The sequence below is a fragment of the Theobroma cacao genome, chromosome 1 (assembly GCF_000208745.1).
Source record: "Theobroma cacao cultivar B97-61/B2 chromosome 1, Criollo_cocoa_genome_V2, whole genome shotgun sequence".
NCBI lineage: Eukaryota > Viridiplantae > Streptophyta > Magnoliopsida > Malvales > Malvaceae > Theobroma > Theobroma cacao.
Genome location: NC_030850.1, coordinates 33976768 through 34002050, shown reverse-complemented (window position 1 = coordinate 34002050; position 25283 = coordinate 33976768). Strand labels below are relative to the sequence as shown.

The following is a 25283-nucleotide window of genomic DNA, read 5'->3' as shown; positions in this document are numbered from 1 at the left end:
ACATATACATTTCACGTGCATTATTGTGTAAAAGGGATTAATAAATTTCATGTTAGGAATCAAGTGACATAAATTGAATTTAATATCATAATATTTATAAATAAAAAATGAAAACATTTAAATCATTTCCTTTTGCTATAGAATATGTTTTTAAAAAGATATTACCTATTCTCTTTTTCTCTTCCATCCTTTTGGCATAACGGGTGTGGCATATTTTAATAATTATTTTTATGTGAATGTGATTACTATTCTTAAGTTTTGAGTTTAATCAAGCTTCAAAAATGAAAACTGAAAACTAAATCCTCCTCAATAAATTTCTGTTAATCCAAATTAAATTAGTAGGGAAAGGACGGTGAATGTCCTCTTGCTAGTACTGCACTTCAATTCCAGCATTGTGTACCTACAATTTGGTTTCGAGGCGGACACAAAATGGGGCTTCCAGGTATTGACAAATTGGGCCCATTTCTGGTCCATTAAACCTACTAGATGACAAAGTATCCAATTCTTGGGCCTTGGGAATTGGTAATTTAGGCTCCTGTCTAAGGTTATGGGCTTTACCAAGACCCAATATGGTTTAGAAATAAAGAAGAAAAATCCTTTTTGTATTTGAGACATGACCATATAATTCTTTTAACAAAGATAAGCTCTCTAAACAATTTCTAATTCCTAATTCGTTAAATTATTAATTCTACAATAATTACGAATACCAAATAAACATGTCATCATATGTTTGGAAACACACTTTTTGTTTTAATTTTACATTAAAAATTCTAATGTTTATAACATCAGAAAAAAGATATTGTATTAATTAATTAGGATTAGGTTATATAAAATCCAAATGCAATGCCGGTGCACCGCTTTGCTAAGCCAGTTGACTTGGGCCGGACAATCCTCCAAAGATTCTACTCATCATTTTGGAGATTGACCCAGTCTTTCCAATTATTCTTCTTCTTATTATTCTACGAAATTAGTCTGCATTCCATATGTCATGCAAAATAGCAGCCGCCCACCCCCAACAAACCAAAACTTTGCGCTCATCCTAAGCCCTTGGTCAAGCAATAGTTTATTCTTCATTTTTGCCCTTCAGAAGATTAGCTTATTCTTGGTCTAAGAAATAGGGCATATTATATATCAATGATTGTGCAACACCAATCATTAGTGGACTGGGTTCTTTTTTAATGAAATTGAAACAAATTATATGGAATTAATAATATATATAGCTTCACATCTATGAGATATCATAGGACTATTTTTTTTCTTTTTTAATGAAATTGAAACAAATTAGATAGAATTAATAATAGCTTCGCATCTTTGACTTATCAATTATAACTTGTAAGAAATCGGTTAGCTAGTCAATTAGACATGCAGACATAGTTTGACCATCTAATTCACCCACATAGGTTAGTTCGTAAGGAGAGGAGCAACGTTTCTTTATTTTAAGAGTAAAATCCTAATGCATTAGGTTTATATTAAAAAATAGGCTTTAAAGTCGGCCAATGAAAAAACTAGATTGAGATAAAATTTAAAAGATATATTTAATTATATTATAATAAAAATCTAATGATAAAACTATATCATAATATCAAAATAGATCGTTATTTTTATCGTTATTTATGTGATAAATTTGTTATTTTTATACATAAAATTGATATTGCGTGATAAATACAATATATATGAAAAATATTAAAATGATTGTAAAAAATATATTTGTTATTTAAATTTTTTTAAAAAAATTAAACACATAAGTATATATTCACCTGTTAAGTCCACCTTTATAAACCAATAAAGAAAGCTGATTCGTAAGTTGAACGGAATAACACCCAAAAAGAATATACAAACAAAAGTAAAGCCTAGGTACCAGAAAGGAAAAGAAGACGAGCTTCCGAGTCCACTTGCCTAAAAATAACCAAACCTAAATTAGGAGGTGTGTACACCCTCCCTCCTCTCCTGTGGGACTAATCTCCCCCTCCATGGCCTCGTTGGCACCGCTGTCACTACCAATTCCCTCTCCAACTAACCCACCTGACTAGGAATCAAAGAGAAAAACGTGAAACAAAAATGATTAGAAATTAGATTTCTTTTTTTGCCTTCATGAGAATACAAATAGAAACATTTTAATGATATATTGGAAACCTTTCTTTTTTGGGTGCCAGTTTAGCATGGCTTTTCCATGTTTCATAGATATGCAATACAACAGCTAGACATCCCATTCCCATTGCAGCATTTTGATCTCTCTTTCCCTTTGCCCCTTTCCACTCTCCAGCTCATCCCGGTTTGCCCTGTCTATAAAGTTTGAAGATTTCGAAGTCGTGATCTTCTTTTCAAAGCTCTCATTCTTTTGTCTGTTTCTTGCAATTCTCGAGTTTGGTTTTTTATTTTTGTTTGCGTTGCATTGTTTGATGCAAAAGCTTTGATTAAAGAAGGAAACCGGTTTCGAATTATAACGTAAACAAAGCGTTCTTGATGGGGTGATATTATTGATGGGGTCTGATAGAAGTTGGCTCATCATCTTCATCGTTTTCTCTTCGTTATTATCGTCGATTGCTGGTGGCTCGGATAGCCATGATCCAGAGGCTTTAGACGCTTTGTTTCATTTTTACGCAAATCAAACATTGGCGAAGCACCGCACAGGTATTTTATACAAAATTCCCCTTCCTTCTAATTTCTCAGGCATGGAAGTTTCGGTCATTAGACTACGCAGCGGGAGTTTATGGGCCAGAGGAAGCAATTCCAGCTTTATCATGATCCCACCTAGAGTTAGAGCATTCCCTCACGTGAAAAGATTAGCTATAGTTTATGAGAACCTGGGAGAATGGTCGTCAAAATACTATCAGATTCCTGGTTATACATTAGTCTCACCGGTGGTCGGCTTCAACGTTTACGATTCTTCAAATGCAACTACATTAAGCGATCGAAAGGTCACGTTGAGCACCACGAGTGATCCCGTTTCAATTCATTTTCCTTACATCGAGGCAGAAGATAAAAATGTGACGGAACTTAAATGTGTCAAATTTGGAGCTGGTGGGTCAGTTAAGTTTCAGAACATGACAGCGAGGAATGTTTGTGTCACGGGAAAAGCAGGGCACTTTTCTGTTGTGATACCGTCTATGCCAGAGAAGAAAGTAAGAATCTGGAAATGGTGGGTGATAGGCTTTGTGTCTGCAACTGCTGGGCTGGTCTTGTTGATTTTGGTAGCAGTAATCATTTTCATATTACTGAGACGGATGAAGATCAAAACTATGGAGAAGGAATCTGATAATGCTGAGACTTTGGATACGTTTTGGGTTAGGGGAGATAAAATGCCTTCTGCATCAATGACAAGAACACAGCCAGTCCTTGAGCATGATTATGTTCCTTGACCCATATTCTTTACCTTTCATTTTTCTTTTTTCTTGTTTTTTTTCCCTACATTTTGTTCTTTTCAACTCTTTCAGCTTCTTATAAATGGAAATACTTTCATCATAGATTTGTAATCCTGATATCTTCTCTTCTCATCATTCTTTGGAATTGCTGGTAGCTCATTGAAGAGAAAATACATTAGTAAGTTATTTGGTTAAGTCTTTCCTCATTATTTATGAGAATTTTGTGGAAGAATTTGATTGGGAAAACCAGTGAACGTTATTTGATTAGGTTAGCCAGTGCCCTATAAGTGTTGTACCGTATGCAGTCATTTAATTCATCCCACTCCCAAAGAAGATCCGTAATGCTTTCTCTGCGTTAGGAATAGGTGAAAACTATGCATCACCAGCCAGCCCCACGGCCAGGTTTTGGTAGGACGGTAAGTTTGGCTTTTTGGCCTGTAACTTTCATTTATTATAAAATGTACTATTTTAATTATTCCAGTTAGTCTGATCTTTTGGCTCTAGTCTTTAGTATCCTAATAATTAATACTAATCATTAGGGGAAAAGACAAGCATTTTGGAATGTTGGGTTTATTTTGTGCAGAAAAAGCCTGTTGTGCCTATAGCTGGAGAATATTCATTTCTTAAGTTCTAATTGAAACCAGAAGGGCAAAAGAAAGCAACTGTTAACATTTCTTTTTGCATTGGACGAGAAAGGAGAACAACTCCTCTTGTTTAAACGATTAATCAACCATCAACTTTGGCTAATGATATTCTAATTAATTATGCAGTCAATGTACCTTAATGTATTCAAGGGGAGAAAAAAGGCTTCAAAGAAGAATGAAAGCTGCTATATTTGACAAGCAAACTCAACCTACCAGGCCTTTTATTTATTCACTTTGGTTGTTCTGGAGTAGCTCTCAACAGCTTTGATTCATTTTCTGAAGGCATAAGAATACAAAATTTTCCGTGATCATGTAAATATCGGTTCGCCTGCAGGGCTGCAAATGTTCCTGCCGACGCACTCCCAACAAAGAAGTTAATCAGCAATCCCATTATATATGGTTGGTAACTTTTTCCTTTAGTATATGATGCAGGCTAGACAAACCGGTTGTTTTGAGTGAATAAAGCAAAATTGACTTGCGATAATCCGACTGAACGGTCAAAGTTCATTATAATTATTCTTGAACGAAAGGGATTAATATTTCAACCAATGTGGTGGAGGTCACAGAGCTTGTGAAGTGGAAAAGGAGGGTCAAATAAAGAGCCATTGAGAATGGCCAATGTAGTAAGTTTGTTGGCTGCTTCAGATGCATGAATCCCATCCCAGCTTACATAGTTGTTTGGGTCTTCACAAGCCGATGCAGTCATATTGGTTCCGTTGATCACCTTTGTGTTCCCACAGTAAACCACTTGGTGGAAATTATAGGTGCCACCACCATATCCACAACAAGCTCTGGTGCCATATCGAAGACCTGTTCCAAAACCAAAACAGGGAGAAATCAGATTTTACAGTTTCATTCAATGTGTAAGTTCCAATTTGATCGCAGCCAACATTGCATTATGGAAATCCACTTTATGCAAAGATCAATGTGCTTGAATTTAGTCCAAGGATGTAATTACCATGGGCTGTAGGATGCTGGAAAAGCTCTAACAGAACAGCATGAGTGTCCACATATATTAGAGAAGCATTGGGAAGATCTCGTCTAGTTTGGCTTAGTGCCTCCTTTAACATGTTGTTATAATCGACCACAGCCTTGTTGTAAGAAGTCAGGCAACCAAATTTGTCCAAGTCCGAGGTGTTGTGTGGCAGCTGCACTAAAAACGCTGGATAACAGCCAATTGGTGCAAGATTTAGTACAAAAAATGTACGTCCCCCTAGCCCATAGAGCTCCTGGAAATTTTAGCAGCTAGATTGAGTATTAAGTTAAAACGTAAAGTCCCAGCCCAAAATAAAATTTGGGCTTCTAAAAGACTATCTTATGGAGAATTCAGTCTCTACCTTGACAGTGCCAGCGATTTGGGAAACCACCTTGGGAAGATATTGCTCCACTCCCTCAATACCAATGGCTTTTAAATTTGAAGTGAAGTCATTCTGACCAATATAAAAGGTGTAGAGTGATTTTCCAAAGATATCTGTTGAAGGCAGCTTCGTTGTCGTTGACCCTAATTAATAATTTAACACTCATGACCTTTACATTGCAAAAGAAAAATGGAGTTTCAATGTTTTATTATCAGGATGGGCAATGTAGTGGTAGTGGTGTACCTTTTTTATTTCCAGAATGATATTCAACAACTTTAGCCTTGAATTCCTTCATTTGATTGAGCTGAATGGCCAAAGAAAAAGGACTGATCCCAGTAACAAATAAAGAAGTGTTAGGCAAGAGCACAGTGGATGCCAATGTTGCGTAGTTGGCTCCATGCCTAAAATCAGATCCAATTGATTGCAAGTATGGGCTGATGAATGGCAATCCCAGAGCTTGAGCTGCAAATCTTAAAAAACAATATTAAAAGAGAAAGATAAAAATATGATGTTAATTTTGATGAGAATAGAATGAGTGTGAACGTCTGTCATAAAAATAGACTACAAGTTTTGCTAAAAGGACATGTAATCCCTCTTCGCAATTACCAAGGATCGAATCCTAAGATTCCTGTTCTTTATTACCAAGGTGGACAATAAACAGACTCAACCAGCAGATATAGGGTTGTCAAAATCTTATTTAGGCCCCGTGTAATCATCTATCACTCATTAATGATAAGATCGTTCAAAAATGGGCCATTGCGGAAGATAAAATGTATAATCAAGGGCAATCTCTGAGTCGTCTATTCAAGGTCGAAGTCCAGCCTGGAAAGAGTATCCTGACAGAACCCACCTTATGGACTACGTCTTGGACACAAGTGGAAAAGTTGGCTCATTAGATAATTGCTGGATTGTCAGTTAAGATTGATGCTGTTCTTCGATAAATTAATTGACATGCCCCAACTCCTTTCCAGCTCGACTTCTTGTCTTGAGTTGGGAAATTGCCCGATGAAACCTAAACTCTAGTCAATGTAGGATAAGGAAATGTCAAACGAGTGAGTAAGGCCTAGGAATAGGAATAAATTGTGTTCGTTACACTAATCTCTTCTAAATAATTGAAGGCAAAGTGTGTCTAGCATTCGACGAAAGGAAGAAAGATGAAGCTGCCTTGGAAGAAGAGCGATGCAATGGAAGGCCCACAGGAAGTAAGCTACTTGACAACTTATCTTCAGTTGAGAGTAAAAGAAAAGCTCTACACAAACACATCTGATTCCCTGAATCTTCACTGTCTCAAGCTACTTGACAACTTATCTTCAGTTGAGAGTAAAAGAAAAGCTCTACACAAACACATCTGATTCCCTGAATCTTCACTGTCTCAAGCTACTCGACATTAATAAGTAGATGCTTTAAAGTATCAAATTTAGTAATGATCTACTGACATTAATGCTCCTTGGAGGCAAGCTGACACTTTTCACATCAAGGAAAGAAGAAGAAATAAAGGCTTTGTCTGTAAGTACAATAAATTAAAGCTTTAATGGGAACGTTATCAGAGTTTTACCCAAGAAATCAACTATAAGTCTTCCATCAGTAGCACGACCAGCTGGTCTCTTGAAGTAGGTCATGCCGAAAGGTCCTGACTGTGCCGGAAATGCTGCCCAAAACCCGCCGGTATCAGAATTTGAGTCACCAAAATTGAAGATTGCTTTAAATTCACATTTGGAACCACTTGAACAGCGTGACAACATTACCATCGTCACCAACAAAACGACTACAACCTGCCTGAAAACGACAATGATTTCGGACAAAGAGAGACTCATCTTTGTTATTGAACTGGTTTCTTGTAGGTTTGCTTAGAGTTGTGCAGAGAAGAGTACTCGATTGTTGCTGGCTGAGCCTGACACTATATAGAAAAGTGGAAGTGACTCCAAAAGGATTAAACACATGGCAAATGACCGGATATGAAACTCTGAATCAATTAGTGTGCCTGGACCCGAGATTGACACGTGCAAGACAAAATAAAGATAGCAGAGCAAAGTGAGGGAAAGTGATAATTATCAGAAACAAAAGGCCAAATCTAAAGAAATCAAACGTGTAAAAGTAGAATACCAAAAGCACTGATATGCGTTTGAAAAAGAAAACAGGGCGGAATGAACTGAAATTTCTGGACCGTCTACTGTTGGCTTTTGCCCTTGCAGAATCCTGATGCAGCACCAAAGGGCTAGGCAACTATATATGGAATCCACTTTAGCGAATGTTTAGCTAGGTAACTTGATAAGTTTTAACTAGATTTTTATTTTTCTCAGAAGTGATATTTCAGTTGCTTGGTTAATTAGTTTCAGTATTACTGATTTTTGTTTAAGATAGTGAGTTATCTTTTCTTCTATATATTTTGTCATCAGTTGATCGAAGACAGTTGCTTTTGAGTTACCGGAGGTTTAAAGTTTAAAGTAAATCACATATATCTTTTGTTCTATGTATATTTTATCTTTATATGTCTTTTTTCCTATTTTATATATAGTATCGGCATTATCTCTTATAATTTTTGTATCACAATTAATCAATTACAATCATAAATTCTGTAAAATTTATTAAAATATTTTATAAAATTCATACTTACAGGTATACGTACACTACACTAATAATTCACACTACAAGAGGCCAAAAATATCCTTCACTTTATGAAGGTTTTTCTTGGAAACTGATGACTGCCAGGATTCTTAATTTTGATAGAGGCAAAGAGATATTCTCAGGCCCATGCCATTAAAAAAACATAAATTCGAGCCTAATTGGACAGCATCAACTGTCCGGAAAGGATGCTAAAACTTGGCCTGGTTGTCAAAGCCGAAAGGTTTTTCTAGTAACAGGCTTTCCTGCTCGTATGTTTTTGGTCCAATGAGCCACGAACCATAGGTTCATAACCATGACCCATTAGAGACTTTCAGAAGCCTGCCGACTGCCAGCCAAAAATGTTTCAGACCATATTTTTCTAAGGGCCTGGTCCTGTTGAACTTCAACCAAATCTTGCCTTAAACGGTCTGAAAAGCTTTTATAACAAATTGTGTGTTTTCACTTCGGTGGATGTGCAATATCATGCTAAGTTTTAGATATTCTAACATGAAGTTAATCAGTAATTTATAAAGATTAATAATTTGTTTTAAATATATAAAATTATCCATGAATAAATGATATGAAAATTACATACCACTGTTTAAAAATAAATCTTTAAGATTCACATGAATAAGTTGTGACTCTACCCTACCCTTAAGAAACATACATGAACTACTTAGCTGATCTTGACATCTTGTTGAGTAGATAAATTTTAGAGTAAATTTCATAGATAATCATTAAACTTATATCACTTTTCTCATCCAACTTTCATTAATCTTAATTTGATTATTAATTTTTTTAAATTGTATTGTTTAAGTAACTATATATATATATATATTAGTCATTATCTTCACATTTATTGGGGTGAAATTATCTATAGTGATTACATTTAATCAATCATTTAAGACGATTTGAAGTTTAGCAAGTAAATATAAAAAACAAAATAAAAATTAATGATTACCCATTAAATTTACATTAAATTCTATAAAAATGTCAAACGATAAACTTCAATCCTTACCATTAGAAAAGAATGAGAAGGAAACTTTATTAGAGATTTAATATTGTTCATTATTTTTCGGATGAACCGATAGATTAGATGCCCAAAGATGACCGCAAAAGTTGTTCTCCCTTCATCGGTGGTTGACAAACAAAGGATTAGCAACCGTGGTCATCTGTCATACCAACAAAACAAAGGAAGGAATAACACTATTAAAGCTAGGGTTGATAAACCTAGATGTGAACGCGATGGGAACAATGGCATTGAAATGCGGCGTCCAGGGCTGTTTTCGTCAATGCGAAGATATGTCATGGGCATTTATGAAACCAAAATTTAAATTTTACATTGATCAATTTTTTTTATCGATGAATTTTTTAAAATGTAAATCGGGTCCGATCTCAACATTGGCTTCTCGTCCACGTCAACTGGGACCCACCAATGTTGCTTCGTAAACCATATGCCTAGACGACACGTCACCTTGTCGGTAACGATGCCGCTGCTGAATTAACCCCCCACACGCTAAATCGAATTTCAGCGAAAAAGAAAAAGAGGTCTCACCACCCCACGTCAGATCCCTCCAATCACATGTCGCTTTCTCAGTTCCACCGCAAAGTTCGCACCATCGTCAATCTTGCCAACTAACCAACGGCCCACGATGCTCTCTTACGTGGCTCCTCTGCCGCTTGCGTCGCACCTCACTCGGCCCGGTCACGTGCTCCCTCGTACTATTTGGCCAATCCAATTGCACACGCCTCCGCTTCTTACATCCCATTCCCATCTCATTTTAAAGATTTTTTTAATAATTCAGTAATTTACGGCACCAAAAAGAAATGCATAAAAAAATTAAAAAAATATTTACTTAGATTTCATTTGCTGTGTTATTTTCCTTAAGCGGAGTTGATTAAGGGCTGTATGAAATGAGGGCGAACCAATGAAGGAAGGGCATGTGGAGTCCTCCCACGTGGAAATTTGATCATGACACGTGGGCCATTGAAGATCTCTAGAAAGTCCAAGGGGCGTGAAATGTGAGCTGGCTACGCAACCTCTGCTTCCGGTGGGGTCCACCTACGTGGGACACGTCACTGGCCGGACCACTCGCACTCACCGACATATGCCAAAGCTGGTAGGGACCACACCCGAGTACGTGTTTTCAGATACCTTTTTTCTAGCCCAGGCAGGCCTCGTTGGCAGAGATACTCTCTCATTTCCAAGAGTCGTGGTTCGTTTCTATCCCTCCGATTTACGAAATTTTGGCCGTCGATTCCATTTACGTCAGAGGTGGGTCCAGCGAGTTGTTTAACGGTAAAGTTTCCATCTTTTTATGATTTTTTTATTTGATGGTAGGATAGAGAACTCTGAGCGTACACGTGGCGCTCTCCTGAGGTGACCGGGAAAAGTGTATTTGATTCAACCCCGAAGATGAACGGTCAAGATTTAAGATAACGTGAAATTCGAGTCAAAACAATTGCGTCAGACAAGGAGTGCTCTCCGCGTCGGAAAGTGAGGTGCCATCACCTAAATTTACCTCAGTTACCTTTCACTTCTCTTTTGTTTTATTCATGCGCCCACAGTAGCAAGTAGGAGCACGCCGGCATCCAGCTTTTTTTTCTCTCTGGCATGGAAATTTTAAAATATTTTCGAGACTTCTCATCCCAAATTCCAAATAAAGAAAAAATAGTGAAGAGAATCGGTTGTTCTTTTTTCCAGATTTTTCAACTCTTTCAAAAATTGAATTATTCTTATAAAATAGTTGCAGATTACATTTAGTTATCGAAAATTAATTATGGTGCAGCCATTTTTCTATTGGCTCGCATACCCCACGGGACATTAGTGCTCCAAATCTTTGCGGGTTGTCTTTCGGTCTTTGTTTGGAAGCAGGACCATAAAACCATCCACCTTTTTATAGCAGCGGAAAGTACTAATTTGACTCGTGCCATGCGGGGGGGCGAAACTTTTCGTCAATTTGTATGCATTGAAAAGAATTGGGACCAAACTTTTTTAAATGGAAATAACTTGGTACATGACAACATGCATCCGTCTCTCAAAATTATTTCCATATTCCGAATTAATCTTTTATTCCTTTTAAATTAGAAAATTTAAACTCCATCACCTCATTTCTATATCTTAATTGTCATATTATGCTAAGAATAAGGAAAGTGAGTAATTATATCTTTGATCTTCTGATATCTTATTTCCTTTACTTCTTGGTACCCATTCTTTCTAACTTTCAACAAATACCTTTTCACAAGCAAATGACAGCACTTTGAAGTATTTGACTTTTAACGAGCAACATTTTTACATTCGTAGTTGTTGCTAGTTTTGTTTCTCTCTCTCTTCACAGTCTGAGGTAGGGGGAAGCGTGGCTCTTCAAAAATTTAAAAATTTTCTATATATTATGTATATTTTTTAATAAATTTAAAAAGAATTTTTTATTAAATTATTAGTCCAATATGTCATATATATGTATTTTTTTAATGGGCTTTTAAAATAATTTTATATTAAATTATTAATATAAATAAAAAATAATAATATGATCTTATAAATCTATTTAATTTTATGCTAATTTTTAAATTTTTTTCTTTTTAAATTTTATTCACACCTCTTTCTATCTCTTTCTTTTTGTTTTTTTCTCTTTTATTTTTTTATTGTGAAATTACATAGAGGTAAATTTTTTTAATTATATTATTATTTATATATTTTTTTCAATTTTATTCTATTTAATTATATGTTTTAAGTTTTTATAGAATTTCTTTTTCAAATTTTTATAAATCTTCGACTATATTCTTTTTTTTTTTATATAGTTCTATTTTCTACTTGTCATGTTTTTTTTATTATGTATTCTCAATGATTTTAATCTTTAAAATTAAAAAATTATTATATATTTTTCAAATATAGATTATAGCGTTGCATTATTGATTGTTGCTTAAAATTTTATCAATATATTATTATTTTATTAATCTTGATTATATAAGATTTTTTTTATACACATTATGTTTCATATTTATTTGAAAAAAAATTATTTTTCAGTATTTATTATTTAAACAATATTAATAATATAAAATAAAATTATTAATTTTATATATCGTATTTAATTATTTATATTTTATACATTATTCTTTTTCATATTTGATTCCTTAATAAAAATTGATTAGCTTTACCCTTGATCTGAGACAGACAAAACTCGTTAACCTTTTAACGTTAGTTTATAAAAATCTTGAAACCCTTTTTTATATTCTTACTCAGATTACTTATTTTATTTACAATTTTACACTTGAATCCTTTTTTCTTTTATATTTCATAGAAAAGTTCTTGTTCCATGGTTGGTCCTACAAATTCTTGTTCATCATCAGCTGAGTCCTTATAACCGACGATGCTACAATCCAATCCGTCGACAACCATCGTCGTCATATGATACTTTTATCGAGATCCTCAGCCATTAGGTTGAAGTTCAACATCCTCTAGCTTCCCAAAGTTCTATGGACGTTAGTTCTCCTATCATTCAAGATCATTGGTTAATCAGTCAATAATTTGTGATATGTTTAATAAATGAAAGCATGATTTGGGGTCTAATTTACTTAAATGCTTGATATGTGTTCTGTATAAATTTATTATGTCATCTTATAACATATTCAGATAATCAAAATAATTGATCGAATATATAGACATAATTTAGTTTTAGTTATTTCAATTCTCTTTTTTAATTCAACTAATTTAGTTTTTTTTACTTAATTAATTAAAATTTTAAAAATTTCAAATTAAAATTAATCGAACAAATACAAGCCAAATTTGTTAGTGCCTCACTGTCTCTCAAAGTAGGCCCTGTCAAAGGGCACTGGTCCTCTTTTTCCAAATTGGCACATTCGCTAGAGCTAATTGGTTTTCAATATTACATTGATGGCAATTTGGATTGGCCGGATACGGCAAAGTGATTTAATTTTAGCAGATATTGTACACGATTATGATTTTCAATACTTTTGTAATTAAAATTGTATGATTTAAATGAATTAAATGTTCAAGTGTTAAATTATTATTTTTATATTTTGAAACATTCTTGCATATATTAATAAGAAAAAGAAGAAATTGATAGTTACCTATGTTTCATTTTTCATGAAATCATTCTTAATTTAAACTTGTAAAAGTAATAATGTTAAGAAAAAAGTTATAGACTTGACAATGTTGTATTAAATATGATAGTGCAAACACAAATATGAATTTTAAATGATTTAGATTTAAGATAATTAGATGACACAGTTTATTCTCTGTCATAGATAACATCATACATATATTTCAAAAGTAGTTTTTCTAGTAGCAAAAGACTTTGACATCATGCATCAAAAATTTTTTTAACTTAAAAAATAAATCAAATTTCTTAAAGAGAGAAATACAAGTGGTTATTATGGAAATGATTTTTTAAAATATTACCAATAAAAAAACTTATTCAGTCAATTTTCAAATTGCAAGAATGTGGGTGAATTGCGGTTCGTATTTGTTGTTTGTCGTGTTTGACTATTAATGTAAAAAGTTTTCAAAATTTAACGTAAAAATCTTGCAATCAGGCATTAATAGATAGACTAGAAGTAGCAAATTATAGAATTATTATTACTATTAAAAAATAAGGAAAAGGATTGCAACTAGCGGATAGGAAAATAAAAAAAGCAGAATTAAAATATCAGGGAAATAATTCTTACGTGGCAAAAGCGTGGGTTAAGACCCCAATTAGGTCGTCAACAAGTGGCCAGTGGTGGATTCGAAAGGACCTATTCATTGTAGTTAAATCTCAGACAATTAAATATCCAATTCTTTAAAAAATTAAAAATTAAATTAAAGAAACATGACCACGTAAGCCCACATGACGGGTGGAATAGGTTGGACCCCTTACCCAAGACGCGTAGATCGACTAAATAACGAACACGTGTACGGCAGAGGTGACGTTGGAATAAATAAATGGCCAGCGCGAATATCGATGGGCCAACTCAACAACCAACTTTGCCCCCAGTATATACGGTGTATTTGTACATTTGCTTTTTTCTACGACACGTGTTTGGTGACGTGGATGTTGCCTTGGCGCTCCCTTTCTTCTTCTTCTCCAGAGCCTCCGCCCTTCCTCTCTCTCTCTCTCTCTCTCTCTCTCTCTNCCTCCTCCTCTCTCTCTCTCTCTCTCTCTCTCCTCTATTCCTCTCTGTGAATTTGCAAAAAAAAAAAAGAACCTTCAAACTTTTCTCTCTGTTTCTGAGTGAAGATAATGCAGTCTTTTTGACTATTTCGTTTTAGAATTTCTCTTGTCTACTTTTTCCCCCTTTTCTTAATTGAAGATAGTCTACTTTATGCTGTGAATTATCGTTTCGCTGCTAAGGGAAGGAAGGTTTTCGGATTACAGATTTCAAGGTATGTAACTTATGTTGAAATTAGAGTTCAGGTTGTAGTTTTTTATTTCTTTTATTTTGGATTAGTGGATTAATGCGTAAGGTTTTGTTTGGTTGTTCAGAAAGCTGATGAAAGTGCAGGAAAGTTTTTCTTTAAAGAGTTAAATTTAAAATTATTTTTGGCGGTTTTATTTGGTGAGGTAGTGTAGGAAAGTGGATTCAATTTGAAGCTAAAACGATCAAACTTTTGATTGTTTTGAAAATAAAATCTCTACAGCTCCTTACTGAACTGACTTTTCAAAATATAACGGAATTTTGTAGAATTTAATAGATATATTCTTCTTCTGGTCCTTTCATTAATTTTGTAGGACTTTTTTCCTGGATCTCGTCAATTCGTGATCATCTCTGATTAGAAATTTTGGATTTGCATGACTACTTCGGCCGATTTTCTTAGTCACTGAATTTCATCAACTTTTTTGTTTTTGACGAAGAGAGAGAGAGAGAGAGAGAACCATTTAGAATCAGTTTAAGGGAATAAGGAGGCAAAGTTATGGAGATGAGGATATTGGACTGTACAGATCGAAACAGCACTTACCAAAAAGTGCTTCTTCTTTTTGTTTTTAAAGAAACATTTCCAGATAAATTTGTTGTGGATTCATCTAAAACGAAAATAAAGTACTAGAACTTATTATGTAGAGAAGAAGAACTGCAGACATCTTCAGTTTCAAGGGTATTTTTGTCCTTTAGTTAACAGATTAATCTGGTGAGATGGATTTTGTAATTATTTTTTCTAGGTATAAAGATGGATTTTGTAATTTGTTCTCGTTATGGGTGTAGGTATGGAAAGACGTTTATACCCTCAGCTTTCAATTTTTTTTCCGGGCTATTCATCTTTCGTCTTGGCTTTCTCTCCGTTCTTCTTTTTATTGCTCAAGGACTGGCAAGATCATGACTTTTTGTAATTTTTGGTGAACATAAACTTGAAAAGATATTACTTTGGACTATTTGGTGCTCTTTGTAAATTCTTTTCTTGGCAGATATTAAATTGTATTCTTCAAACTGGATTAAACCTGTTTTATGTCATAAAATTCTAGTGTTTAGTTACAAATGCATTACAAAATAGCCCTATTTGTAAGTATATTTTATGTTTTATTACCCAAGCATGGTAGTATACCACTTAACTCATAAGGTGAGCACCTATACCAATAAGCAGTTTCCGAACACTACTGCAGCTGTGTGTAAGTTTTTTTTGGAGGAAAAGTCAGGAAGTAGAATTCTGAAAATCATTTCTGTTTCTAAAGGAAGATGATGGCATGCATCAAGCCAGTTCATCAATTACAAATTTAACTTGCATTAGTTTCATGGTGTTCTTTTTGAGCATCAAGTTACACCGAATTTGTTTTGTCCAACTCCAACTTGGGGTCTTTTGTCTTCACCAAGTCAAACCATCAGCCTCTGTTTTCCATAAACAGAAATAGTGAAGTAGAATGACGATTTCTTCGTACTCTTTAGCATTGTGATATCAATTGTATCATTCAATCAAAATGATTGGATCTAATTGCTATTCAGTACCAATTTGCTATTATGATTTAATCTGAACTGTTCCTATTGCTATCTAGAAATTAGCTGTCATGCACAGCTTCATGTTTCTCTCCTTGATTGCAGTTGACACAGAGGTGAACGAACTCCTAGAAATTAGGTTTCAACTTTGTTGCGACCATGGGAAACAACGATGAAGGAAAGTCCTCTAAGTCCGACAAATCATCTTCACCAGTGCCAACGGTGAGCTAAGTGATTATGCATGTTTAACTGTTGAAACTAGGAATAAACCGGAGCTTTTTTATGCTAGAAAAGAACAATTACTATAGTTTTCTTTTAATGATTATCCCATTTGATTTAGGGAAAAGATCTTTAATGTAGTTGTTGTTGCAACTTCTTAGTATTTAATCTTTCTGTGGAGATTAATTTTTGAAGTTTATATCTGAGTATTGGTCAATCCTTTTGTATTCATAGGATCAGACCAATGTTCATGTCTATCCCGATTGGGCAGCCATGCAGGTTATCTACTTAGTTCCCTCTTTCCTATTGTAGTTGTTAAGGCCTTTGTTCAACTAAAATTCACAATCTGATTTTTTTAATGAATTTGCTAATGGGGATTTTATGGTTCTTTCTTATGTATTTAGGCATATTATGGTCCTCGAGTTGCTATGCCACCATATTATAATTCAGCTGTGGCGTCAGGCCATGCTCCTCCCCCCTATATGTGGGGCCCACCACAGGTATTTGCCCATAGCTCCAAGGCATTTTAACGTTAAAGTGTTTTACTGAGCTACTCTATAATAGTTGTTGAATATCCTAACATGTTAATTCTTCCAGCCTATGATGCCACCTTATGGGGCACCTTACGCAACAATCTACTCACATGGGGGAGTTTATGCACATCCTGCTGTTCCTCTGGTAAGTTTAATTTGTCACTATCTTTTAACTAAAGTATTAATTCTTTGAAATTATCTAGTAGTTTTACTCTCCTTTGCAGTTTTCAAAATGAGTATTAGGTTTTTAGTATGATGTTTGAGTATGTAAAGGACACATATTGCTGTACAATCCTCTTGTTTCTTACTGCTCTATGTTTAAACAGTATTCTTTTTTATGGCTACTAGTTAGATGGGAAGTTGTCTGTTTTTGTTTTATGCTTTAAGCAGTTGCTGAATATAACCTGAGCATTGTACTGCAGGCTGCGGCCACTGTGGAAACAGCTACAAAGTCCTCGGGAAATTCAGAACGAGGTTTAATGAAGAAGCTGAAAGGGTTTGATGGTCTTGCAATGTCAATTGGCAATGGTACTGCTGAGAATGCTGAGGGTGGGCCTGAACCTAGGCTGTCCCAGAGGTTTGTTAATTGTTTGAGGACAAAGTAGTATTATTTAGGAGATCAAGGCTATGCCTTAGCAACGTATTTGTAGGAGATTGCACAACAAAGTGATTTTATCCTAGTTGATCTGTTGTTGCTGGACTAATTTTGTGATCATATGGACAGTGCGGAGACTGAAGCTTCCACTGACGGTAGTGATGGGAATACAACCGGGGTGAGATCTCCTTCCTCTCTGTTTAACCTGTTTCCAACACCCTTCTTTTTTTTTTTTAAAGTTATTTTATTTTAAAATATATTAAACAATGATTAAGGACAAAATGCTAAAGCTTATTTTTTGTCACTGCACATCTTTGGTCAGACGGATCAAACTAGACGGAGAAGAAGCAGGGAGGGTACACCAACCATTGGTATGACTCCATTCTTCACCAAGTATATTTCAAATTATTTAAAAGCACTATCAATTTTCTCTCCTATATGAGGCAATCCCATTAAAGATCTGCAGGCGCACCTCTGGAACTTGAATGTGCGGTATTTAGGTTCATGACCTTGATATGCTAACGTTTTTTGTGATTTTTAAAAGGACCTTACATGTGTTAGAAAATGAAAAGAATGAGAAATAAATTATTGAATCTTGGGATACTGTTGGTCCCACTTTAATGTTTGGAGGTTTAGGTTTGTTCATGTATGGTCTCTGTGTTAGCAGGTGGAGATGGGAAAAATGAGGCAAAGTCTAATGCAATCGTTCCTGTGGGAGAGGTGACTGCAACTGTTTCTCCTAATTCAATTGGAACTGTACTTTCTCCTGGCATGACCACAGCTTTGGAGCTGAGGAACCCTACCACCATGAATGCTAAGTCCAGTCCCACGAGCGTACCTTGTGGAGTAATGCCTTCTGAAGTCTGGTTGCAGGTATCTGTGTGGACGGAGTTCTTGTCTATCTATTATTCTATCCTGTTTTCCTGAGCTTTATTTTTAAGCTTGCCTATAATTTCAATATGTTTTGTTGCTCTTTTTAAGGTGTTAATGCACATTTTATTGTTTTCTACATTGTGGTGAGGGGGTAGGTTGTGTTATCTTAAGCTGTCGCTAACTTAAATAAATTTTAACTAGAATGAACGGGAGCTGAAACGCGAGAGGAGGAAACAATCTAATCGAGAATCTGCTAGGAGGTCAAGGTTGAGGAAGCAGGTACAAGAAATACATCTTGTTTCTTTTGTGCTTAAAAACTCAGACTTCTTTCTTTGAATGATCTGAAGCTAATACTTTATATTCTTTTGTAGGCTGAGACTGAAGAGCTTGGTCGTAAAGTTGAATCGTTGACTGTAGAGAATGCTACACTCAGATCTGAAATAAATCAACTAACTGAGAAATCAGAGAAACTAAGGCTAGAGAATGCTAATTTAGTGGTAGGCACTTTTACCTTTTTTTTAGTTTATTTTCCTGCTCGATTAGTTTTTCTATTTTCATTTTCAGTGACGCCAGATTTTCGCCTTCGTAACTCCATATTTTGTAATACAGGAGGAACTGAAACATACTCAGCTGGGACAAGCGAAGGAAATTGTTATGAACAACAAAGACAACAAAGAGGGTGAAATGTATGAGAAAAGCTCCAACTCTGGTGCCAAGCTGCATCAACTCTTGGATGCGAGTCCTAGAGCTGACGCAGTGGCTGCCGGCTGATCAAGGAGAAAAAGTTTTACCTGATATATTTTTGACGTAAAATTGGAGGCAATCGCGTAGCTTTGGCATAATTACAAGCCCAAAACTACTGCTAACAGTTAGTAGAGGGATGAACTAGTTTGATAGGATTGAAACTATATGCTTCGGACAGGTCTTTTCCTTTGTAAGTTAGCTCTCTCATGGCAGAACTGATTGTAATTTTATTTGAAAATCAGAGTCCTGAGAAAGCCCTGAAAGGTAGTGTGCATTAGCGAGAATTAGAGTTTTCAGTTTAGGAAGAAAGGCGTTGGAGACCTTCAATGTGTAATCTCTAATGATTGTGCAATTTTTATTGACTCAGCGCTGTAGCTGTTTGTGATGTGTGAAAATGAGAAGTTTGTCTGACTTCATGCTGTAATTTGCATATCCATTTCCACCCCGTGGCCCAAATGACTATGACCAACCTCCTTTCTGGGCCGAATCATTACCTAACCAAATGTCTGTGGGCTGCCTTCTGTTGGTCACTTCAGATCAGGGCAAGAAACGGAGTGGGTCAAGAAGTTCATCCAACTTGATTCAAGAACCCAAAGGTGTAATGGATTTTGAATTTATAAGTTGAATAAGAGTTTACTCAATTTTTGGTTGCGCGATATTTTTTCTCGGATCAAGATAGGTCTCTTTTCTCCACGAGTGAAAGAGTCGTCCGTCTCACAAATCTCATATTCAAAAGAATTAAGATAACCATCTGCTTCTACTTAATAAACATATATTTTTAATTAAAAATAATAAAATTATAAAGTTTAAACTTCTTGTGGTACTATTAAACTCTTATTTAATAAAAACGAAACGCTATGTTAATTGACATTTTTAACTCTATCAATCTATGATTATCTTAATTTTTCTTTTTTTGATTTTGTGTGTTTTAGTTCAGTAGAAATTATTAACTACCGTTGACTTAGTCTCAAAAGATTAAAATTTCAATAATTTCTCTAAAGTTCACGGATAGACAGAAACCTTGAATACAGCCTTGGTTTGAGTCATTGCTTTCGTGTGGAGTTGAAGTGCATCTGCATCTTAAAACAAGAAAAAAAAAATGAAGTTTGATTTGAGAAAAAGAAAAAAAAAACATGAAACGTGCCCATGAGAGTTGAGATGGGGGCACCAGACATGTGGGGCCACAAAGAACAAGGCGGCAAGGCTGCTGCCTGATGACCACATGATTCAAACCCTCATCCCTGGTGGGGTGGCGGGCATCATCCCTCGTTCAAACATTACCAGCTTTTGTCCTCCGCATGATTACCCTTTCCCACCTCCCCTATTCCCTTTGTTTTTTTAAAGGAAAATTAGCTATTAGGTTCTGATCATTTGATTTTAATTACAAATTAAGTGATCAAAATAAAAACTTTTCTTGCAATATACTTTCTCATAACAAGCCTTATGCAATTTGGGGTGTAATGTAATTATAGGACTCTAGTTGAATAATTAAAGTGATAGAGGAAGCAATGAATATGTGACAAGAATGAAATGAAATAATGCAAATAATTATTGTCTGTGAATTGATTCCTGTATTAAACTAGACATGGATAGAAATGTCAGGTTGCATTTCTTGGACTTATTATCATTAAATACATGAATATTCATATGAAAGCTTACACAGTTAGATTTAAATTTTCAAGTGTGTTATGCATTGGAAATTATTTTTGGATTTGAAACTTTATTGACTTCACTCTGCAAATTTCTCAGATGTTCAAAGTGTCTTTATCAAAATTTATGCTACCATAAATTATAGAAAAAAAAAAAGAAAATTGATGGCATGCTGGTGATGCTACCTATGCTTAGCAATTCAGCCTTCCTCAGCAGGTCTTAGAATTTAACTCAGAAAATGCGAAGTCTTTGTTTTGGTAAGGTGCTCTCTTCTTTTTCCCAGGTAAGATACTAAGATAAGATAACAGCGAAGATACATTTCTTAAAAAATAATAATAAAATAGTTGAATTGTCAAAAATTTCTCACTTTCAAATCTTGGGGTCTTGACCGTTTTGTACAAACGACATGTACTTCTCGTATCTCCATGTCCTAGATCCTTGTAACGGCCCCCCTGTCCCCCTTACCTTTCCATACAGTCTAGCCTTTCCTTGCCGGCCTCTTAATCAATGTGTCATTATCTGGCTTTTTGTTCCTTCAAAGTTTAGTTTTAGTCATATTTAAATCAATCCTGGAATAGGTTGCTTCTGAGAAAAAGGGTATATTTTAACATGTCCATTCTTTCCATGCAAATGAACAATGCTTTTGTCCTTGGATTTCAACTTTGTGCTTTAACTATGAAACTGTCTGTAAAAAAAATACTGAAGACTAGATTCTTCTACTTTTCTAAGGCTTATTTATTCTGGAGTTTCTGATCTCCTCAAGTGGGGTTTTGTTAGAATTTGAAAGTTGGTTATACTAAAGTACACTTATTGTCAGCAGAGAATTTCTTCTTGTTCATACAAATTTCATCCTTTGATGAGTTTTGGAGACTTAAATCCTTTGTTAAGGGAATGGGTTTCATTAAATTTGAGGGAAAAAGTTTCTAGCAGTGTTAGTTTTTGAGTGTCTACATTTTATGTTTTTTATCCTTATTGGAACTCGCTCAGATTGTCTTCTTCTGCTGTGGAAGTGACAAATTTTTATCATGATTCCGTTATGAACTAGGGGGTGTTAGGTGTAGGTTTGTAAAGTTGCCAGATGTTTTACCTTTCGGTGTCTCTGTATTTGGTCTTTAGGGTTTCAATGGCACTCTTTTAGTGGCAGTAGTTTGGCAAATCAAGCCTTAGATCTGAGACATAATTGTCAACAAAGAGCAGGAAACTTGTGTTGGTAGTTGGGTTTTGCTGTAAGTTCACGAGATCAGAGGTTTGTCACAAGATATAGCTATTAATGAACGTTTCCTCAGTCTGACTAAGTGTGTCTTTCCATTCATTCTTGCCGGCATCTCGGTGTTTCTAAGATTTCTAGAATTGTTTCTTAAATTCTAGAAACTCTTCGGTTAAAAAGGGTGAGTCGTTCGAAAATTTCTGGATTTTGGTTTCCAAAATGGGGCATTCTGCAGCAGTATGGGATTACAGGGCGGCGACAGAGATTTCAAAGGACTGGAATGGGATTGATAAGGTTGTGCTTCGGAATCCACGAGGGGCTTCAGCAAGTGTGAGATTTCAGATTTGTTCTTTCCCTCTTTCTCTAGTTGCTTTTGTTGAATGGATGAAAGTCAATTATGAATTGGTCCTTGACAGGACATCTTGTAACTATATCTGATAAATGCATGGTGTCTGTTATTTTCATATGTGTATCAGTGGGAATCACAGAAACATTGAAGGATTTCAGGTTAATTTTGTGTAAATTTGTCCTTTAATGCTATAGGTTAGCTTACATGGAGGACAGGTCACTTCATGGAGGAATGAGCAAGGGGAGGAACTTCTGTTTACAAGTAGTAAGGTGGCATGTTCTAGTTCTTTTCTTTTTAAACATACACGGCTTTGTTTTTTTGCTAAATGCCTTAATTGAGGGTTTTGGCTAGAGTTCATGTCCAAAGAAAATATTTTCGTTTTTGACTTAATTGCCGGTAGAGGGCTGAAGGTTTGTCTAGCATTGCAGGGCTGGGTTAATTCATATGATTCCGTAAAGTATGGTTAATTTCTGTATAACTTATCCAAGAGGTGGCCTTGATTTATGGCTATAGATTAATATGATCTTTTTCATGAATTTTTAGGCAATTTTTAAGCCTCCAAAAGCAGTTCGAGGAGGGATCCCTATTTGTTTCCCACAGGTAGTTTTTTTTTTTTTGTCACTTTTTAAAATGTAATTATATGGAATTATATCTATAATTGCTTATGGATTTTATTTTCAATTCTTGTTAAGTTTGGTAACTGCGGGTCACTTGAGCAACATGGATTTGCTAGGAACAAGATTTGGACAATTGATGAAAACCCTCCACCTCTTAGTCCAAATGATTCCCATGGCAAATCCTTCATTGACCTATTGCTTAAACCATCTGAAGAAGATCTTAAGTGCTGGCCCTACAGGTATGAACTGGGATGCTTACATCCTTTTGTTGATTTATTATCAACTGTATATAATCCTCTCGAAAAGGAGGAAATATATTTTAGTTTTATTACCGTGCATGAATGAGTTTTCTTTTTCACAATTGAAGGTGAGAAGCATGCCAAACTCTTTTGAAGGAAACCATAGACTGCGAGTTGCCGACTACTGCATCAATTGCTGTGACCTTTATAACTAAACTTGTTGTCTGTATGTTGCTAACAAATTTTTTCTATTCCCCTCTCAGTTTTGAGTTTCGCTTGAGAGTGTCGCTTGCAGCAGATGGAAGTCTGACGCTAATATCACGAGTTAGGAATGTCAATGGGAAGCCATTTAGTTTCTCTTTTGCGTATCATACATATTTGTTGGTATCTGACATAAGGTACAGAGAATTATTTGCTGAAATTTGATAAGTTTCCCTTTTGATATCATACTATTTTGTTTTTGTGAACCCTGAATGGAGAAGGGACCAAAAAGGAGAGTAGTGAGATTGAATGAGTTCCATTTTAATCAGCAAGTTGGAAAGCTTTTGTCTCCTGTGGAAAATATGCCTAGTTTGAAATGTCAAATATAGGATGCTGCAGTTTTCATTGATGACCGACCAAATTCATCTTTGTTCTAGAAACATTATGAAAGAAGAGAATGACTGTTTTGGAACTGTTGAATTTTTGCATTGGTAAGCCTTGGGCCTTGCTCAAGCTACACATGCTGGGATAAAATCTAGAACAATCTATTAGTTCAAAGCTTATTAAGTGAGATTTGTTCAAAATGAAAAAAATTGTGCTGCTCAGAAGATTCATCAGTTTTGCCTTTTCTTTTTTTTTTGGTTGTGATGAATAAATTGGGATTTGTTTTCTGGGTTTGACATGAACATCAACTGTTTCAACAGTGAAGTGAGGATTGAAGGGCTGGAGACGCTTGACTACCTAGACAACATTTGCCAAAAGGAACGTTTTACAGAGCAAGGAGATGCTATAACTTTTGAATCCGAGGTACATGAGTTCTATTATTAGGTTGAGTGTCTCATGCTTGAAGTCATTTATCTTGCAAGAGTGCTGCAACACAAGATTGCTTTGTAGCAGTTCTTTTTCAGTTAAAAGAATAACAAATTTAAATGTTGTCCAATTGGTCTGACAGGTGGATCGAGTTTATCTCAGTACGCCAAATGTAGTTGCTGTACTTGACCATGAAAGGAAACGGACATATGTTATCAGGAAGGAGGGACTACCTGATGTTGGTAAGTTCAAGTACTTGTGAGGAAATCTCTTTGTAAAAGGATGTTTAGGTTTCCCACACATTGAAAGAAAAAGAGTAATAGAGTATGAATGCTTGACATGATAAGTCCCTCGACTACATAAGAACACTTTGGAGTGAAGATCTCAGAAAGGAGTGTATGCTCCGTCCATCTTCTAAATAAATAATGAATTTTCATCTTTGTATTTACCTTTTATCTTTTGCTATGTACAGTGGTATGGAATCCATGGGAGAAGAAATCGAAATCCATGGTAGATTTTGGAGATGATGAGTACAAGCAGATGCTTTGCGTTGATGGAGCAGCAATCGAGAAGCCCGTCACCTTGAAACCAGGTGAGGAATGGACAGGGAGGCAGGAACTCTCAGTTGTACCATCAACATTCTGTAGTGAGCATTTTGATCTCCAGAGCAAAGGTTTTTGATGAAATGGTACGAATCAAATTTTCAGAAGATGTACCAGTACGATGTATGATGTTTCAGTAGCTCCACTCGTAGGAATAGTTCAATGTTAGTTAATTTGTAACAGGAATAAACCATAAGCCTACGTCTTTTCAAGAATGGCTGCTAAACTTTTTCCACAGAAAAAATTTAATCTTTGTTGATAATGAAAGTCAAAATCAAAACTTTGTTATATGGAGAATAAGAAAATTATCCTAACATTTTTCCAGGAGTAGGTATTAAGAAAATAGTAAAAGATGTTTCAGAGGTTGGAAGCCACTCATATCAGAGCCAGGTTTCGATCCTGGGACCTGTGGGTTATGGGCCCACCACGCTTCCGCTGCGCCACTCTGATTGTTGGTGATAAAATTGTTCCGTTTTTTAAAGTCCATATCATTAGACTTTTCAGGTAATAAAATAGAAGTTATATTATGCCCCTCGCTTAAACCATGTTCGGTAAGTTCTGCCTCCTTTTCATGGTTTATCATGCTGTCCTCACTCCTCTAATTTATGTTATAGATCTCAGTAGAAGATTATGGACGACGAGGGAAGCGGAGGCAATGCTTTACAAAGAGGAAAAAGAAAAAAAGGATATATAACTTTTTCTTTTTTGTTTTAATTCTTTGGCATCAAAAGTTTCTTTGTTTACCAGTACTACTCG

At 35.3% G+C, this 25283-nt stretch overlaps 4 protein-coding genes and 1 non-coding gene across 8 annotated transcripts; 3 read left to right on the top strand and 2 right to left on the bottom strand.

Annotated features, from left to right (window-relative positions):
- On the top strand, nucleotides 2159-3388 carry LOC18614035. The gene has a single exon (XM_007051583.2). It carries the CDS (start codon nucleotides 2481-2483, stop codon nucleotides 3357-3359), a length of 879 nt encoding a protein of 292 aa, XP_007051645.2. The 5' UTR covers nucleotides 2159-2480; the 3' UTR covers nucleotides 3360-3388.
- LOC18614034 (GDSL esterase/lipase At4g01130) lies at nucleotides 4256-7551 on the bottom strand. The gene is made up of 6 exons (XM_018123254.1): nucleotides 7468-7551; nucleotides 6920-7345; nucleotides 5608-5826; nucleotides 5344-5507; nucleotides 4965-5235; nucleotides 4256-4816 (listed from the first exon to the last, which is right to left on the bottom strand). Exons 2-6 carry the CDS (start codon nucleotides 7176-7178, stop codon nucleotides 4548-4550), a joined length of 1182 nt encoding a protein of 393 aa, XP_017978743.1. The 5' UTR covers nucleotides 7179-7345; nucleotides 7468-7551; the 3' UTR covers nucleotides 4256-4547.
- LOC18614033 (common plant regulatory factor 1) lies at nucleotides 14139-19276 on the top strand. 3 transcript variants are annotated; one of them, XM_018114059.1, is made up of 12 exons: nucleotides 14139-14350; nucleotides 15994-16110; nucleotides 16348-16386; nucleotides 16512-16607; nucleotides 16705-16785; nucleotides 17063-17217; nucleotides 17365-17413; nucleotides 17558-17606; nucleotides 17900-18108; nucleotides 18310-18387; nucleotides 18480-18605; nucleotides 18718-19276. In XM_018114059.1, the coding sequence occupies exons 2-12, from the start codon at nucleotides 16048-16050 to the stop codon at nucleotides 18877-18879; spliced, it is 1107 nt and encodes a 368-aa protein (XP_017969548.1). In that variant the 5' UTR covers nucleotides 14139-14350; nucleotides 15994-16047; the 3' UTR covers nucleotides 18880-19276. The 3 variants fall into 3 exon arrangements, with proteins under 3 accessions (XP_017969548.1, XP_017969547.1, XP_017969546.1); XM_018114058.1 differs by having other exon boundaries at nucleotides 16342-16386; nucleotides 17903-18108; XM_018114057.1 differs by having other exon boundaries at nucleotides 16342-16386.
- On the top strand, nucleotides 20884-24845 carry LOC18614032 (putative glucose-6-phosphate 1-epimerase). Of its 2 annotated transcripts, XR_001928498.1 has the most exons (9): nucleotides 20884-22039; nucleotides 22253-22327; nucleotides 22602-22658; nucleotides 22751-22914; nucleotides 23178-23312; nucleotides 23820-23922; nucleotides 24068-24167; nucleotides 24398-24750; nucleotides 24799-24845. XR_001928498.1 is itself a non-coding variant. In XM_018123309.1 (8 exons), exons 1-8 carry the CDS (start codon nucleotides 21929-21931, stop codon nucleotides 24604-24606), a joined length of 954 nt encoding a protein of 317 aa, XP_017978798.1. In that variant the 5' UTR covers nucleotides 20884-21928; the 3' UTR covers nucleotides 24607-24753. The 2 variants fall into 2 exon arrangements, 1 of the variants encoding a protein (XP_017978798.1); XM_018123309.1 differs by lacking the exon at nucleotides 24799-24845 and having other exon boundaries at nucleotides 24398-24753.
- On the bottom strand, nucleotides 24906-24977 carry TRNAM-CAU. The gene has a single exon. It is a non-coding gene; the product is annotated as a tRNA-Met (tRNA).